This window comes from Aythya fuligula, chromosome 10 (assembly GCF_009819795.1).
Source record: "Aythya fuligula isolate bAytFul2 chromosome 10, bAytFul2.pri, whole genome shotgun sequence".
Taxonomy (NCBI): Eukaryota; Metazoa; Chordata; class Aves; order Anseriformes; family Anatidae; genus Aythya; species Aythya fuligula.
In genome coordinates this window covers 6497707-6513862 of record NC_045568.1, presented here as the reverse complement: position 1 = coordinate 6513862, position 16156 = coordinate 6497707, and the positions used below count along the sequence as shown (strand labels likewise).

General features: G+C 54.0%; 2 protein-coding genes across 4 annotated transcripts in view; both read left to right on the top strand.

Moving 5' to 3' along the window:
• Window positions 1–306: 306 nt before the first annotated feature.
• On the top strand, window positions 307–4242 carry CDHR4 (cadherin related family member 4). The gene is made up of 15 exons (XM_032194230.1): window positions 307–325; window positions 434–684; window positions 756–1004; window positions 1087–1182; window positions 1664–1767; window positions 1840–1976; window positions 2061–2226; window positions 2313–2463; window positions 2595–2697; window positions 2925–3140; window positions 3220–3359; window positions 3451–3589; window positions 3667–3866; window positions 3941–4080; window positions 4194–4242. Exons 1-15 carry the CDS (start codon window positions 307–309, stop codon window positions 4240–4242), a joined length of 2160 nt encoding a protein of 719 aa, XP_032050121.1.
• Window positions 4243–5368: 1126 nt separating this feature from the next.
• The window catches only part of IP6K1 (inositol hexakisphosphate kinase 1), a 33905-nt gene continuing 23117 nt past the window's right edge, over window positions 5369–16156 (top strand). Inside the window, exons 1-3 of one of the 3 annotated variants that reach the window (XM_032194365.1) lie at window positions 5369–5427; window positions 5882–5936; window positions 10337–10436. The gene's annotated coding sequence lies outside the window, so the exon portion shown is untranslated. Of the gene's footprint in view, window positions 5428–5881; window positions 5937–10095; window positions 10158–10336; window positions 10437–16156 lie in introns of those variants that run through there. The other 2 variants (XM_032194367.1, XM_032194366.1) reach the window with 2 other exon arrangements.

Here is a 16156-nt window from a genome sequence, read left to right as displayed (position 1 = left end):
TTGCCCCAAACAGCCGGAGAGCCATGGGTGCGCGCGGACGCCTCGCCTTCCTCCTCCTCCTCCTCCTCGGTGCCCCAGGTAGGGCCGCGGGGCTCCGGAGGCACCCCCGGGGAGACCCCGAGAGGAGGGGGACACGGGGCAGGGTCCCCAAGGGTGCCCCCGTGTGCCAAGCAGCTTCAGAGGCTGGGGCGCCTCTGGGGTGCCTTGGGGACGTCTTTGGGGTGCTATTGGGGTGTCCCAAAGGGCTCCCCAGGGCGGTGCCGGTACGTCCCCAGCAGGCTGGGTGACACTCGGCTCTTTCCAGGGATGTTTGTCAGGCCGACAGGTGAGAACGGCAGGGCCACCGTGCCCGTGGGGATGCCGGGGAGCAGCCGCTGGTCCCCAAGCGTGGCGGCGACGTGACATGGGGTCGGACCCCACGGTGTCCCGCCAGCCCTGCCCGACCTGCCCCGCGTGGTGACCCTGAGCGAGGACGCGGCGCCAGGCACCCGCGTGGCCGAGGTGACCGTGTCCTGCAGCACCGCGCAAGGCAGCCCCAACGTCACTCTGCTGTGCATCGAGCCACGCGCCCCCAACACCCCCACCGCCCCCACCGTCACCCTGTGCACCCCTGAGCCTGGCCACCCCTTCAACCCCATCGCCATCAGCGCCGTCGGCACACCCGCCAACACCTTTCGGGCAGAGGTATTGCTGCGGGACACGGTGCACAGCGGGAGCCCACGGGGACCCCACTGGGCACCATACCCTCGTGGCAGGTGACGCTGCGTGCTGGTGCCGAGCTCGATGCCCACCGGGTGAACCAGTACACTCTGGTGCTGCGTGCTGCCTGCCCCGGCAAAGAGGAGGTGACAGGGTGGCTCTTCGTCTGGGTGACGGCGGGACAGGTGCTGCGCTGTGACGCCCCGTTCGCCAGCGCGGGCGGGGACGTGGTGCGGGTGCCGGCCGACGTGGCGCCCCGCGCCCCCCTGCACACGGTGCTGCCGCAGCCGCTCGGCGGGCTCACGGTGAGTGCCCGCAGCCCCCTGTCCCCTGTCCCCTGCCAGCGGGAGCCACCCCTGGGGACGGCCGTGTGCTGTCCCCCTGCAGTTCCGGCTCAGAACTGAGGGCACACCGCTCACGCTCACCCCACGGGGCCTGGTGCTGGCACCCGCCAGCGGCTTCAGCCCCAGCAGGGACACCCAGGTGGGCACCGGCATCCCCCTGCTGTCACGGCACTGCCACCTCCCTCGCGGGCACTGCCTGCAGCTCTCGGCATCTTCCTCCCATGCCCCAAGAGCACTCCAGCCCTGTTCCTATCCCTGTCCCTATCCCCAGCTCCGTCCCCTTCGGCATCCCATCCCCACCCGTGCCCCTGTTTGCACTCCTGTCCTGATCCCCATCCCTGTCCCCATCTCTGTCCCCATTCCCATCCCCATTCCCATCTCCTTGGCCTCATCTCCATCCCCATCCCTATTCCCATCCCTATTTCTCCATCCCAAGCCCCATTCACGTCCCTCTCCATCCCCAGTCCAGCCTCTGTCGCTGTCCCCATCTCATCCCCACACCCCCCCCATCCCCATCCCTGCCTTGCCCGTCCCTGTCTGTCTTCTCCATCCCTGCCCCATTGCTGTCCCTGTCGCTGTCCCCGGTGCCCCCCGGGGCTGCCTCCCTGGCACTCCCGCAGACCTTCAGGCTGGACATTGAGGTGACAGACCAGCACGGGCACAACTGCAGCGGGGCTGTGACAGTGGAGGTGCTGCCGTCACGCCGTCCCCGCGTCACCATCCTGTGAGTGGGGCCGGGCTGGGTGAGAGGTGCTGGTGACACCAGGCCACGCCACGCTGCCACCCGTCCCCGCAGGGAGCCGCAGCGGGACGTGACGGTGCCCGAGGGCTCCGGCCCCTTGGAGGTGGTCACGCAGGTCCAGGCCAGCGGGGACAATGTGCGCTACGCCATCCTTTCTCCCGTGGTGCCAGTGCTCTTCACCATTGATGAGAGTGAGCGAGGGGGTACTGGGGGACCCCTAGGGCCACCCTGTCCCCATCCCCGTGCCTGACACGAGGCTGCGCCGCCTCCCGCAGTGACGGGTGAGATCCGCAGCACGTCCCGGCTGGAGGTGGCCCACGTGCGCCTCCTCGTCCGGGCTTACAACGCGCTGCAGCCTGCCGACCAGGCCACCGCCACCATCAACGTCACCGTGCAGGGGAGGGACCGGCAGGCACCATCCTGCGTCCCTGCCCTCTACGTGTACGGTTCTGGGGGGGGGATGCCGGGAGGGGAATGCTCCTCTGTGCCCAGGGCACGGAGCTGAGCCACCGGCCGCCCCGCTGCAGGACCCAGGTGCGTGAGACGGTGTCCCCCGGCAGCACCCTGGTGACACTGAGGTGCGCCAGCCCCGCTGGTGCTGAGGGGTCCCTGAGCTATGCCCTGGAGGGGCCCCCAGGCTCCCGCTCCCGATTCCGCATGGAGGGGCCACAGCTGCAGGTGAGCAGGGCTGGGGATGTCGAGCACCTCCTGGGGGCACAGGGACCCTCCAGCACCTTCCATCAGGCTGGGCACAGCGTGGCAGTGGCTCCGGGGGACACCCGGCCCTACGGTACATCGTGTCTCGGCAGGTCAACACCACCCTGGACTACGACTCGCAGGCCATGGCTGCGCTGGGCTTCCAGCTGACGGCCACCATCGTGGTGACAGCCGGGGGACAGCCCCCGCGGAGCAGTGAGTGCCCACGACCCCTGTGCCCAGGAGAGATCAGAGTAGGGTGGGCAAAGCCCTTTTGGGACACCGCAAACAGCAGAGGAAGCGCTCCCCTCCGGTGGCCCCAGTGATGCTCCCCCAAAGGCACACAGCTGGTGGCACTGCCCCCGTGTCCCCAGGGGAGTGTGCCCAGTGCGGGGCGGGTTGTGGGATGGTGGCAGTGGGGCTGAGCCGCCGTGTGCTCACAGCCCGTGTGCCTGTGCTCGTGACGGTGACACCGGTCAATGAATTCTCACCGGAGTGCCCCCGAGGCCTCACCTTCACCGTGCTGGAGACGGCGCCTTTCGGCAGCGTCGTGGGGTACGTGAACGGCACCGACCGTGACTACCCGCCAGACAGCCTCGAGTACAGCCTCGAGGGGGGCCCCAGCCCCACGCAGCCCTTCTCCATCGACACGCACAGCGGTGAGCACCCATCCCCTTCCCCAGCCCCTGTGTGCCCCCCCAGCACCCGCAGGTGCCCGGCACTGACGCCACCCCACAGGTGAGATCCGCGTGGTGGGGCCCCTCGGCTCCCCGCGGCGCACGAGCTACCGGCTGCCGGTGCGGCTGACGGACACCCACAACGACCTGGACCCAGCGGCCCGGCACAGCTGCCTGTGCACTGTGGCCGTGCGCCTACAGGTACGAGCACGGTGCCGCGTCCCTGCGTCCACCTTGGGGTGGGCTGCAGGAGCCGGGCAGGATGAAGCAGGGCCACCTCCGCTCCCCGCAGGCTGTGCCTGAGCCGCGGTGCACCCCCGAGGTGCAGGAGCTGCGGATTACGGCCGGGAGAGGCGGCCGCCAGCCTGTCACCCAGCTGGCGTGCCGCAGTGACCCTGACACCGCCGCGCTGTCCTACACCATCACTGGAGGTGAGGAGCAGCCAGGCTGCGGTGCCAGCCCTGTGTCCTCACCTCGGCCATGGTGCTGAGCAGACTGTCTCACGCAGGCAACGAGGATGGGCGCTTTCGGCTGGATGGGAGCACCCTCTCCTACGTCCCTGACGGCCTGGCCGAACCCCGCACCTTTGTGCTGCTGGTGGAGGTGCGGGGCGGCCCCGGGGCCTCCCGCAGTGTGGTGATGGCACTGGTGGTGCACGTCACCCCCCGCAGCACCACGGTGCCGCCCAGCACCACCACCCGGCGCACGGTGAGCGGTGCCCTGCGGCCAGCGGCCCCTTGTCGGGGAATGGCCCCCGGCCCCCCTCACCCCCAAATTTGCAGACACCACGGAAGGAGCCGCTGGTGGTGATGCGGACCGAGGCGGTGTGGCACCCGCCAGCCTGGTTCGTGGCCGTGCTGACCGTGGCCGGCGTCCTGCTGCTGGCCAGCCTGGGCTGCCTGGCACGGAGCATTGCCTGCAGGTGAGCCCCAGCCCGCGGCATGGCACAGCACGGTGCCACACGGCACGGTGCCACACGGCACGGTGCCACACGGCCCGCCCGAGGCTCACAGCCACTTTCTGCTCCTCCCGCAGCAGCCGAGCCCCCAGCAAGCCACTCCTGGGTGAGAGGTGGGTGCCATGAGGCTCTGCAGCGTCCCCACAGCCAGGCAGGGATATAGGGCATCCAAGGGGTGTTTGATGCCCCCCACACTTGGCTGTGGTCCGTGGGTTGCCTCTGCCTGACCCTTGGGCAGCAGGAGGGCGATTTGGGCAGGGGACGGCCGTGTGGGTGTGCAGGCTGGGGCAGGGCGGCACAGCACCCGCTGGAGGAAGGGTTACTGGTGGCTCCGGCCCGAGGGGTTACTGGTGGCACTGGGAGCAGGCACAGCCCAGGACTGGTGACACTGGGGACTCGCTGCGTGGCGGGGCCCTGACCGCGTGCCCTCCTCCAGCAGCTCCCGGGACGTGGTGGAGCGGAGCAGGGGCCATGAGGAGCAGGGTCGTCCTCCGGCCGGCCGCCTCGCCCCGCTCTGCACCGGAGCCATCTGATGGCACTGCGAGAACCATCCCCACCAATAAAGGGATCAGTTAATTAGCCTGGGCACTGATTAGCACACGGGTCAGTTAATTGGTCTGGGCAGTGATTGGCACACGGGTTACTTAATTAGCCTGGGCAGTGATTAGCATATGGGTCACTGTATTGGTCTGGGCACTGATTATTACACGGGTCACTTTATTGGCCTGGGCAGTGGTTGGCACACGGGTCAGTTAATTAGCCTGGGCACTAATTAGCACACGCGCCCCTCAGGGCAGCCCCGCTGAGGCGGCCCCGGGGTGGGGGGGGCCGCAGCGCCTCAGGCGGGCCGTGGGGGGGCGCCCGCCAACGGCCGCGCGCCTCAGGCAGCGCCGCGCCCATTGGCCCAGCGCCCCCCCGGCGGGCGGCCAATGGGACGGCGAGCCCCGCGGGAGGGGGGAGAGGGGGCGGGGCGTGGGGCGGAGTCACGTGTGCCTAACGTGCGCGGCCATCCGAAGGCGGGCCGCGCACGGAAAGGGGCGGGGCGGCCTCCGGGCGGAGTGACGGCGGGATTAGCCTATCAGGACGCAGAAGCACAGCCCCGGAGGGTGGGTCCCGGCTCCCGATTGGCTCGGAGAGCGGCGGGGCGGGCTTTGGACGGCGCGGTTGCTATGACGGCCGGGCCCGGGCCCCGCCCCGCCGGCGGCCGCCATCTTGTTGTTGATTGGAACGGCGGGCGGCGGGCGGCGGCGGAGGCACGGGGCGGGGAGGGGGGGGGCGCGGGGTCTGCAGCCCCCGGGCGGAGCCGCCCCGGTGAGCTGAGGGGAACGGGCGGGACGGCTGTGGGGGGTGAGGGCAGGGGGGCGAGGAGCGGGTGCGGCTCCGTGAGGGACGGGAGGGGCCCTGTGGGGACGGGGGGGGGGTCCTGTGAGGGATGAGGGGGGCCCTGTGGGGACGGGGGGGGGGCCTGTGAAGGGTGGGGGGGATCTGTGGGGATGGGGGGGGTCCTGTGGGGATGGGAGGGGGCCTGTGAGGATGGGGGGGGGCTTGTGGGGATGGGGGGGGGCTTGTGGGGATAGCGGGAGGGTCCTGTGGGGATAGCGGGAGGGTCCTGTGGGGATGGGGGGGGTCCCTGTGGGGATGGGGGGGGTCCTGTGGGGATGGGGGGGGTCCAGGCGCGGCCCCGTGAAGGGGGGGGTGACCCAGGCGCGGCCCCGTGCCCGGCCGCAGAGCGAGCATCCCTCCCGTTGTGCCGTTCTCTCCGCAGAGGCTGATGCAGGAAGGAGCCCGGCGAGCCGCGCTGCTGACATGAGGCCAGGATGGTGAGGAAGCCGCTGGGGCCAGGGGCTCATCCTGCGCCCTGCTGCAGGGGAAGGGAGCGGGCTGCATGTCACCAAGCCGCCCGCACTTGGCTTGCCGGGAGGTGCCAGTTCGGTGTCCCTGCAGTCAGATGTTCTGCTGGGTCTGAGGGGCTGGATTGCACCCGGCAGCCTTCCCCTGTGCTGCTGAGCAGGACTTGTTTGGGAGGGGTGGTACTGAGCGCTGCTGGGCTCTCTGTTGTTGTGAACTTACATTGATGCCAGGCTCCATCTTAAAGCTCTGAATCAGCAAGGCCTCTCTTTTCTTTCTCACAGTGTGCTTCAGTGTGTGCTGCCTGTCTCACTGTGTTTCTGCTTCCTTCGCTTCAGATTTATCTGGCTTACCTTGGGATTTAAAGCCCTCCTGAGATGAATCTAAAGATTGACCTTTGCTAACAAAGCGCTAACTGATGCCATAGTGGTGTGGGCATGGGTCTTTATTTATTCTCGAAGTAACATTTCTGGGGTCAGTTGACTGATTTTTGTAAAGGTAACGCGTAGTTTGCGTCACAAAGTAGTGTGCCACAACATCTTGTGCAAAGTCTTCCTAGTGAACTACCGCGTGTGGCCGATAACTGATCTATGTGCTTATGATCAGGTTTTCAAGGGAGAAAATGCCATGTTCTTGTTATACGTCCCCGAACTAGGGCTTTAATTCCTTTTTGCCAGAAAATCTGGCAGAAGCTGGTAAGAGGTTTAGATGCATCATTTATTAGGTGTCGTCATCATAACCCTAAACAAGCCAATTAGGGACGTCTTAATCCTATGTAACAGTTCCTTGTCGCTGAGATCGAGAGGTGTTTTTCTGTGGTTGGGTTCACGTAGCACTGCCCTAAGGCAAGTGCTTTATATCGGTGCTGGAAGCAATGTGGTAGGCTTTGAAAAGATCAAGTATCAACTCTGACACACTATGGTAGCATTGGGTTGTTGCTTCAACCACGTAAAACTCTTACTTTCCATCTCTTTGAGTTGTCCTGTGGCTGAATTTTCATCTGATCGCATTAGGAAGCGTTTTATTTGCTCCCTAGCTCTTTCAGCACAACTGTTTCTGGCTGTCTAGCTCAACAACCTGTGCCATCCTGATTAGAACTTGAGGTGTCCTTTTTATGGCAGAGTCTCTGTTTCCACTCTCATAGGACTTCTGGGAGAGCAGGGGAAGGGATCTTGAGCTCTTTGAGGCAAAAGTTGAATGTGTTTGAAGTCGTTACAGCAGGAATCTGAAGCCGATGGGTGGGAAGGGTGCTGTCCTCTTCTGAGCACTGTGCGCGCTTTTCCTGGGATCGCTTATCCTGGAGTTCTCCAGCAGGGCCCTGGTGGCAGTTCTGCGTGTTTCTTACATAGAAAAAAGAGCAAGTGAGCACGATTCACTGAAATGAGAAAGGGGGAGTTTCTGGGATCTGCTTCCAGTCACCGAGAGTTTCAGTTGCAGCACCTTCTGCGTGTAGCTCCACAGCCACTTTAAGCTCAAGTAAGTATAGACCCTGGCCCCCAGGAGGGTGTTGCCCTTTCCCTGGTGCCAGCTGGAGTGTTTGTGCCGGTGGGAATCCTGAGCTCCCAGGTCACACTGACTTACCAGTGTGACCAAGGAGCTGATCAAGCAGAAGACAGACTCCCCTCCCCACTTCCCTCCAGCTGCGTGTGTGTGTAAATGGCTTTGCTGGCGGTGAGGTGATGGTGGGAGTGAGTGGCTGGTGGTGGAACCGGGCCGTACTCTTGTTCAGTGGTATGCACAGTGAGTGGAATGCTGCAACAATGTTTTATAGACATATAAACATCTATCAATATGTACAGACACAAAGGTGTAAAGGATTTAGTGATTAGGAGAAACGTAACAGTAGCGATTGTGCGTCTTGCTGCTTTTTTGAGTAGTGTCTTTGTGTGCTTCGTCATAAGGATGGCTGTACTGGGCATGGCCTTCTGGTCAAATATTCTGCAAAGCAAAATCAAAACTAGATGCCCATTGGGGCATCCCCTGTGTGGTAGACTGTACAAGTCGCACCAACAGGCTTGCAAGTTACTCCGTATTGTTGTTGCCGATATTGAGAAGTCAAGGTTAAAACAGCAAGCATTCAGAGGTCAAAAAATGCCCAGGCTGAAGTTGTACAGGCAGCTGTAATCAGTTAATTAGCCTCCTGAACAAGCATTACAATTTGTTCTTAATCGTGCAGTTGCACGCTATTCTTGTCCACTCTAAGCTCTCTAGTTATTTTTTTCTTCTCTTGTTCCCTCCCCCCCCCCCCATGGAGCTTGTTCATTTATCAAACCCTGAAAATGTGACCTTGTGGAGCTTGACTAGCGCGAGGTGATGAGTCCTGTCCAGGCTGGGAGCTGTCTGCTGACCATCTGCTTACAGGATGCAGTCTCTTGGTTTAGTGGATCATCAGCTGCTTGCACAGATGTTGATCACTTGTCTTTCTAGATGTCAGTTTTTAGCAGGTTCCTCTGTTCCTGAAGGCTGCTGTGGATCTGGGGAGTTCTGAATGGCGTACTGGGTGATCAGGTGGCACTGTCTTGTGGTTTTCCTCGGAATAAGAAATGTAGGTGTTAAGTTTGAAGCTGAATGTCTGCAGCCTTTACTTGAGAAGGAGGTGTGTTTCCTTCATCTGTGGTTGAAGCCGTAGGAAATGTGACAGAGGCTTTTATGAAGCCGTTACTCAGGCATTGCACCGTAACCTTGGCACTTCACTTGCTGCCATTGGATTGCACAAATCTGCCCATCGCGAGTTAGCTTGTAACGCGTTTGAGCCGTGAGCATCAGAGTTCAGTGCTGGTGCTGGGGTTTATCATCTTGTAAGGCTGCGAGTTCGTACTGACAGAAAACTGCTGTTCCTCCCTCTGACTTTTGGCAGTGTCACGCCCTCAGTGGCGGTGCTGGGCAGGATGTAGGCTTGAACTCACAGAGTTTGTGTGTGGCAGCTCGGCAGAGCCCTAGCTCTGTGCTTCGTAATGTGACTTGCCTACAAACAACTGCTGTTGGTTCCGACGTTGAGAAGGATCAAAAACCAGGCTACTAAATGCAGGGGGTCCCTAGGGAGCTCTGCAATGGGTGAGCTACAAGAAGTGAAAACAAAAATGCGACACAAACCTCTGCGAGAGTTGTGTCAAGTGCTTGCATTCCTCGCTGTAAACTGAAGGAACCCCTCAGATGCAGGGAGGAGCAGCTGGCAGTCTTCCTTTCATATTCCTGCTGTGACAGGAATGCAGAGCAGGATGCGGGCGAGTGTTTAATCTCAGGTTTGTTGCTGCTGTCATAAGGGCGGGGGGGGGGGGGAGGAAGAAGAAGTGACTGCGTGGCTGCTTAGTTTCTGTTTTGCAGGCAGTGCTTGTACGCAGTGCTTGTGCTGTTCCGATGTGGCAGCAGCTGTTATTTTTGGCTTTCCCAGTGTGCTGTTCGAGGAGATAGATGTACTGTCTGGTGGGTGCTGTTCTCTCCGTTGGCATGTTGGGGTGCTTGTGCTTCCCCTTCAGGTGCTAACTGCCCAGCAGATAGCACTGAGGTGCAAGCTATTTGCCTTCATTAATTTCTGTATGCATTTTCAGTGACATTAACTGTGTGTAACAGACATGTGTCTTCAAGCTTTCTTTTACTTTGCATAACCGCTGTCAGTATGTGGACAGTTTCATTCACAAAAAAGGGTTTTATCCCCTTCCCTTGGAGAAAGGGAATAAGCTTTGCCATTACAGGATGCCTCTCTGTGCAGTGATACCCACAGTACTGATGACATGGGTGCATTTTTTTTCTGTTTAAAAATAACACGGTGTAACTGCCGTAATTATATTAGTAGAAGATTGGTGCCGACCAAATCTGATAAAAGCAGTAAAAGAGGTTACGAGCCTTAATGTCTATCCTGGTAGGATGTTGCTATGTGTGGCTGAGAGCTCTGGCAGATAAGCCGTCTCTGATTTAGCTTTTGTCGTTAGAAAGGTTATCTCCTCCAGCAGCCGGACTGCTGCTTTGCCAAAAGTTCCCTCCCTGGTACCAGGAGCTGCAGCGGTGTCTGCTCAGCTGCTGCAGTTTAACGCGCTCTGCTTCAACCTGTCTTCATTAATACCCATCAGTGTGCTGTCTTGTCCAGCAGGCCAGAGGAAGAGCAGACACACACCCCCTTCTGCCCCACCTGCTGGTTGGCTGTTTTCAGCTGAAGGATGGAGGAGGCATTTGGGATCAGCGGTCCCCATAAATTTGTCAGAGCCCTGGCAAGCTTGTGAGAGTATTTGTGTCCTGAAGGGCGCTCACAGTGAGCTCTAGTCCCCGCCTTGAGAGGCAGGGTGATCTCAAACATTGTGAGCTGATGAAGCAGGTAAAGCTCTAAACAAAAGCTGAGTTAGTCCTTGCTAACTTGTTTCCGTACAACATCTTGCAGGCTGACTTGCTTCTGGCATCCTGTTCCCTCTTGCTTGTGAGAGGTTGGCTCCGTATCCCAGTGACTGTTCAACAGAGAGAGCTTGGGTGACATCTCTAAGGTAACTTTTCTGTTCTGCCCAGAATACAAATGCAGCCATGTGAAATTATGATGCAAAGAGAATTTAGCTGCTTGCTTTTTACCTCTCATTTCATAATTTTATCCTTCAAGTGTATGATTTGTAGGAAGTATGCTCTCGTCTTCAGAGGAAACTACAGGAGCACCCAGGTGAATGCAATAAACCATAGTGAAAAGCTCACTCCTGTCTTACATTTGTTAACTTTAAATCAAATCAGTGTCAGCTCTTTATAATAAGAAGTAAGCTGCCAGGATTTGGAGGACAACTCTGTTATGCTTTAGCAATTCTGGTCATTTAGGTGCCTGAATTGCTGCAATTTCCTTACGATAATTTCAGAACTTGATCACTCTCTTTTTTTTTCCTTTCTGTTTTGAGTTCGGTGTGGTAAAAGACAATAGTGTGGCTTGTGAGTCTTCCAGGCTGAAAGGTTGCTGTGTGCTCTTCTGAGTCTTTTGAGTTTGAAAGAAGCTCTATACCTGCTGTTTCCACTGATTCTTTATCATCAGAGCTATGACTCAGTAGTAGTAACTGTGGTATAAGCATTTGTTTGCCAGACAGACCTGAATGTTTTCATTTTCTCAAGAGACTGCACTTTTAGGTAGTGGTTGTGTTGCACAGATCACTTCTTTGGTGGGGAGGACCCTGGCCTGGGGACCTAACAGTCTTTCCTGGTTTGCAGCGGGCAATGATCAAAAGTGCCAAGCTCCACAGCTACCCTCTTGGGGCAGAGAGAGAGGAGTGGTACAGTGTCTTCTCTGCGGGGGTTCCTCCTGTGTCTTTGTCACAGCCGACTTGTGGCAGGTTCAAGTGCTGATTCAAAGCTGAAATATTGTATGGCTCACATTCTGCTCTGATGGTGCTCTTTTTTTCCTCTATGTGGTCGTATGCTGAGCTGTGTTTTCCCCTTTTTTAAACTGTTGGTGAATTTCAATAAAATAGTGCCTCAGCCTTCATTCAGGTCAGTTGTCCACTGTTGGTATTGAAATGTTGCCAAGCATTCTAAAAGTGAGTTTAGAAACATTAGATAGGCACACGAAGGTAGGGCTGGCTGTTTGTTCTGCGTCCTCTGACAGTACTGTCTAAGCAGCTTAAGCTTGCGTGGGGAGGGCAGTGGTGATCTCATTACAGCTAACTATAGGTGATAAGCAGCTTTGACCACCAAAACCAGCGCAGCAGAGTATGCAGATGTTAGTGAGTTATTTAAAGCAGGAAGGGTTTGGGAGAGAAGCCATGGGGCCGATGTAGCCCTGTGTTGCAGTGGCAGAATCAAACCAAGGAGGAACTTCCACGAAGCCATCGCAGCCATTGTGGAACATCAAGTGTAATTGTGCTCTTGTGGTGCTCGCAGCAGTGTTGTGAAGTGTAAGCAAAACTAGCCAAGTCCTGGAGCTTTGGAAGGCCCTCACGTTTGCTGCTGCCTAGTGGAAGGAACACTTTGCTTTTCCTCCAAACTCTGGTCTATGGGTAAAGCTGCGTTAGCAAACCTGAGGAGGCATACCTGTCAGATTCAAGGGGGTTGACTCTCGTGCAAAACACGGGTGGAAAATAAAAAAGGCCTTCTTATCCTCAGACTTCTAAGTCTGTCTCCAAAGGATTGTTAAAGCAGTTTGAAGGATCAGTTCATGTTAAAACACTTTTTCCTTTTTTTTTTTTTTTTTGTAGATTGTTGTGGAGTTAAGTTGTTGAAGAAAACAAAAGCCCACGTCAGGTTAATCATGAATATACAGATTTTTGCCTAGATGAAGTGCGACTGTATGCAAGATAATTGTGGGCATCCTTGCTCTTGAAAATATTGGAATGGTTTGCTTTATTTCCTGTTTGGACTGAATCTTGTCAGTGGATTTATTTGTTTTTTTTAAGCTGCCCAAGTGGCATTTTCTTTGGTTGGGTATAAATCTTCTTTATGTAATGAAGTCTTAATTTTTTGCAGTTCTTATCACAAACATTGACCTGAATACACTTACTAAAATGTGAATGTAAGCTAAATCCGAATAACAAGTGTTATCAGGAGTGTTTTAAATATCTTCTATTTTTGTAGAACCGAGAGAAAATGGCTAACACTGTTAGCCAGGCAGAACAGGTAGCACTGGTTCCAAATAGGTTCTACTCTTTATTCTTCAGGTGCTGTGCATGCTGCTATTTTTCTCGTGTAGTATCAGCACTCTGGGGTTCTTTTTTTGTTCTTTTTTTTTTTCTCCAGAAAACTGCTCTGTTGTTTATTCCTTATTTTAGTTAAGTGAGATCAAATGCATCTTTGTTACTGTGGTCTGTTTGTTAGTCCTGTAGCATCCTTAGGACTGAAACTTCCATGTGTGTTTCAGCAATTGAGAATAAAGAAAGAGAAACTGTTGATGGTTTGGCTTGCATAATACCAAAGTCTTAGAAAAATGATTTCTTGTTTGTAAATGTGGCTTGACCCAAATATTCTTGGTTAAAGTTGTTAAAGGTACTAGATCTACCATTTGCCAGGCAGAAGTAAACCAATCTCTTTATGAACTCTGTGTTCCTGAAACCTAGCAATTAAAGGTTACAGTTTAGATTGTGAAGTGTTTCCAGGCTCCGTTTCTTTTCCTTCATCCTATTGTGATATGACAACCAGAAGAAAATTCAATACCTTTTAGAAATTCTGGTAAGCACGGTGTCATGCAGTAGTGAGCTGGACAGCTTGACTCTTTTGTGAGCAGAAAGCAGTCTGTTGTTTCAGAATTGCTTTCATTTGCAGTTTTCTTACTGTCTTCTTAGAACTGTGTTATTTTTTTACCCATAGTGCTTATTAGCTTATGTCTTTCAGTCTGAGAGGCTACGCTTCTGACAGCTGTTATCACACTATTGAACTGGAGAAGAAGAAGAGTAAATTTGCTTTCCCTAGCTACATCTATCTGGCCTGTGACTTATTGCAACCCCAGTAACCCAGCTGGCTGTGAGACACCTGATTTGGCAGAGTGGTGCTTAGTAGAAGTTGCAACATGAGGTTCTGGTAGCTTTAGAGGAATCTAAGGTGTGAAAAATCAAGGTGGTTTTTATACACTTGGGACAGACCTGCTATTAAAAGTGAACTTGCCACAGCCTGTGTTCTCAACATGGATATGTGTTGTGCCTTTTTAGCACATGTGGTAAAAATCATTTTTATATATATACATGCAGATGTCGCACCTCGTGGACGCAGAAAATCTGCCTTTAGATCAGATTTAACAAATGACTTTTTGTTTTGACTTCAGAGCTCTGTTACTTAGCCAGTGACCTCAGTTGCAATTGGCATTCTCGCTGGAGAGAGCTTCGAGCTCTGCTTAAGCAGCTTAACATCTAGATAAGATACTGGAAGTTGGACCTGTAGAGTGTTTATAAGAACTTGTGTGCAAACGCTGCAGTGAATAGGAAGCTAAATATAGGCTTCGTCTGATTCTTCTGTTGAAAAGGAGAAGTTTTGTGTTTCAGACCTGCAGCATAGAACTGGCTGCTGTGGTAGAGTTCTGAGGCCTGCTGTCTGGTGTTGGCATATGGAGTAAGAAGAGAAATAGTGAAGACTTGGAGTATTAAAGGGCTCTTTCCTTTGGAAGGAGCTTAAAAATACAGTGCTGTGAATTGTGTTCAGGGACTGTTGTTTTGGCATCTAGGAGCACTCTTTTCCTTCAGTATTGCTTTTTGCAAAGCCCATGTTGTGTTGAGCTCATGAGAAGTCTGAGGCTTGCTAGAAGAAAGCACCAAAGGATAGCAGTGCTGGCTCCTGGTCTGGTAAAATGATCTTGCAGACATTTTAAATGCCAGGTTTTGCTTTTTGCCCTTCAAAACGCATAGCATCTTGCCAAGCTTGAAGCTGTGACTAGCTGTCCTATTCCTGTATCTTCTGAGAAAATAGCCTCAGGTTCAGGCTGCCTTTCATTTTCATTCGAGTGGCTGGGGGCATCTGTGTCAATTCTTTGTCCTTCACCTTCCAGAGCATACTGATAGCCACAGAACAACACCAGAATTACTCTAGATTTTCAATATGAGTGATTGAGTGTCTTGCAGACTATGCTAATCACTAGAAAGGTAAGAGAATAACAAAAGGCGTAGATCACAATCCCTTTCGTGACCCTGAGTTTTATGGTATGTATGTTTTGCCATATTGGATTTTTTAATGTCACTGGGAATGCGGGAGTGTCCTTGTATGAAATGCTCTTCTTGCCTTGTGGCCAGTTTCAAACTAAATCAGCTAAAGGGTCATTTGGTTAGGAAAATTAAACTGATGACAAGTAAGGGGCATAGATTTGCAATGCGATGAAGTGGCTTTAAATCCCTGTGGATGTGCTTATAAGGTTGTTTCTCCTACAAATGCTTGGGACAGCTGCATTAATCAGCACGTTCATCCTTGCTAGTGCAGCTCTGCAAGTGGAATCCCTTAATGTAGATACAGTTACAGTGGTAGAACCAGGCTTTTAAAGTCTTGTTTTGCTTTGGATATTGAGAGACAGTGGTGTGACTGCTGCTTTGTCAGTGTGACTAGCACATGAGCTCCCAGCACTCTTTCCAAGGAAAAAAGGATTGTGTGAGTAGGTAGAAAAGTATGACTCCAGTGGAGAACTTCTCAATTGTTTTTTTTTTTTGTTTTTTTTTTAACCATAATTTTTTTTTTTTTTTTTAAAGGGGGAGGGGGGAGGAGGGTAGAAGGGAGGAAAGGTAAGGGGCAGTCCTCTATCAATTGGTCTAATAACAAGATTTTACCTCTCCTTGCAGACCTTGTTATATTTATTCCAGATTGTGTATCTACTCAGCATCGTAGAGCAACCTGCAGGTCACTTTTCTCATGATAAGTTAATCTGTGTCCTGGGCATTAAAAGGCATTATAGCGTGGAGCACAGTGCATCTGGCTGCTCTGGGCTTGCCTGCCTCCCTGACCTTCCTCAGCTGCTTAAGAAAGACCCAGATTTTTTTTTTTAGTGTCAGTGCCTTTGAACGATGTTAGCAGAAGAAAGTACTAGATAACAGCCGTTCCTTCTGCTTTTGGCACAAGAACTTGTTTACCAGGGAGAAGAGAGTTTGTTTGGATAATCCTGCTTTTATGCTCCTAAATCTTTCTGTGGAACTGATGTGCTTCTAGATTGTCCTTCTCCGTTTATGCTGTTTTGAGCAGAAGAGTTGCTAAAGGCTTTGATTCTTTGGCCAAACACAGCACTGCATTCACTTGAAAGCAGCAGTGCCCTAATTTTGGTCTGTATGAACAGACTCTGCTCAAGTTTAGATGGATTGTGCCACAGATCACTGTGGTCTTGAGAAATTAACTATCAGGTAAGATGAAGTTGAATTGGAATGCAAGGGGTTTGGGGAAGATAAAGTGATCTCCAAACTGCACTCTTTTCAAAACTGTATGCAGATAGTTTTCTTGACTATCCTGCTGTTCCTTTTTGAAATGCTGTTTTGCCAGTGATTAAAGAACACCAGGACTGAGTGGTTTGACCAAGATTGGTGCTTCACTGCAGGTTTCAGCAACACCAATGACCTATTCCTGGTTCTTTTCTTTGATTGCATCTTGCTGCTTTGTTTAGATCACCTCATGTGGTTGATGGTTATCTGAAGAGTCTCTTAACCAAGTCAGCTGGGCACTTTTCTGATCAGTTAAACTCCAGTGAGGAGGTGTAAGAATTGCTTTATTTCTCCTGGCTTTAAATGTTTTAATGCAGTTTGGGGCCTGCTGAATAGAAGTGTTCACTTTTTCTGTGTGGGGA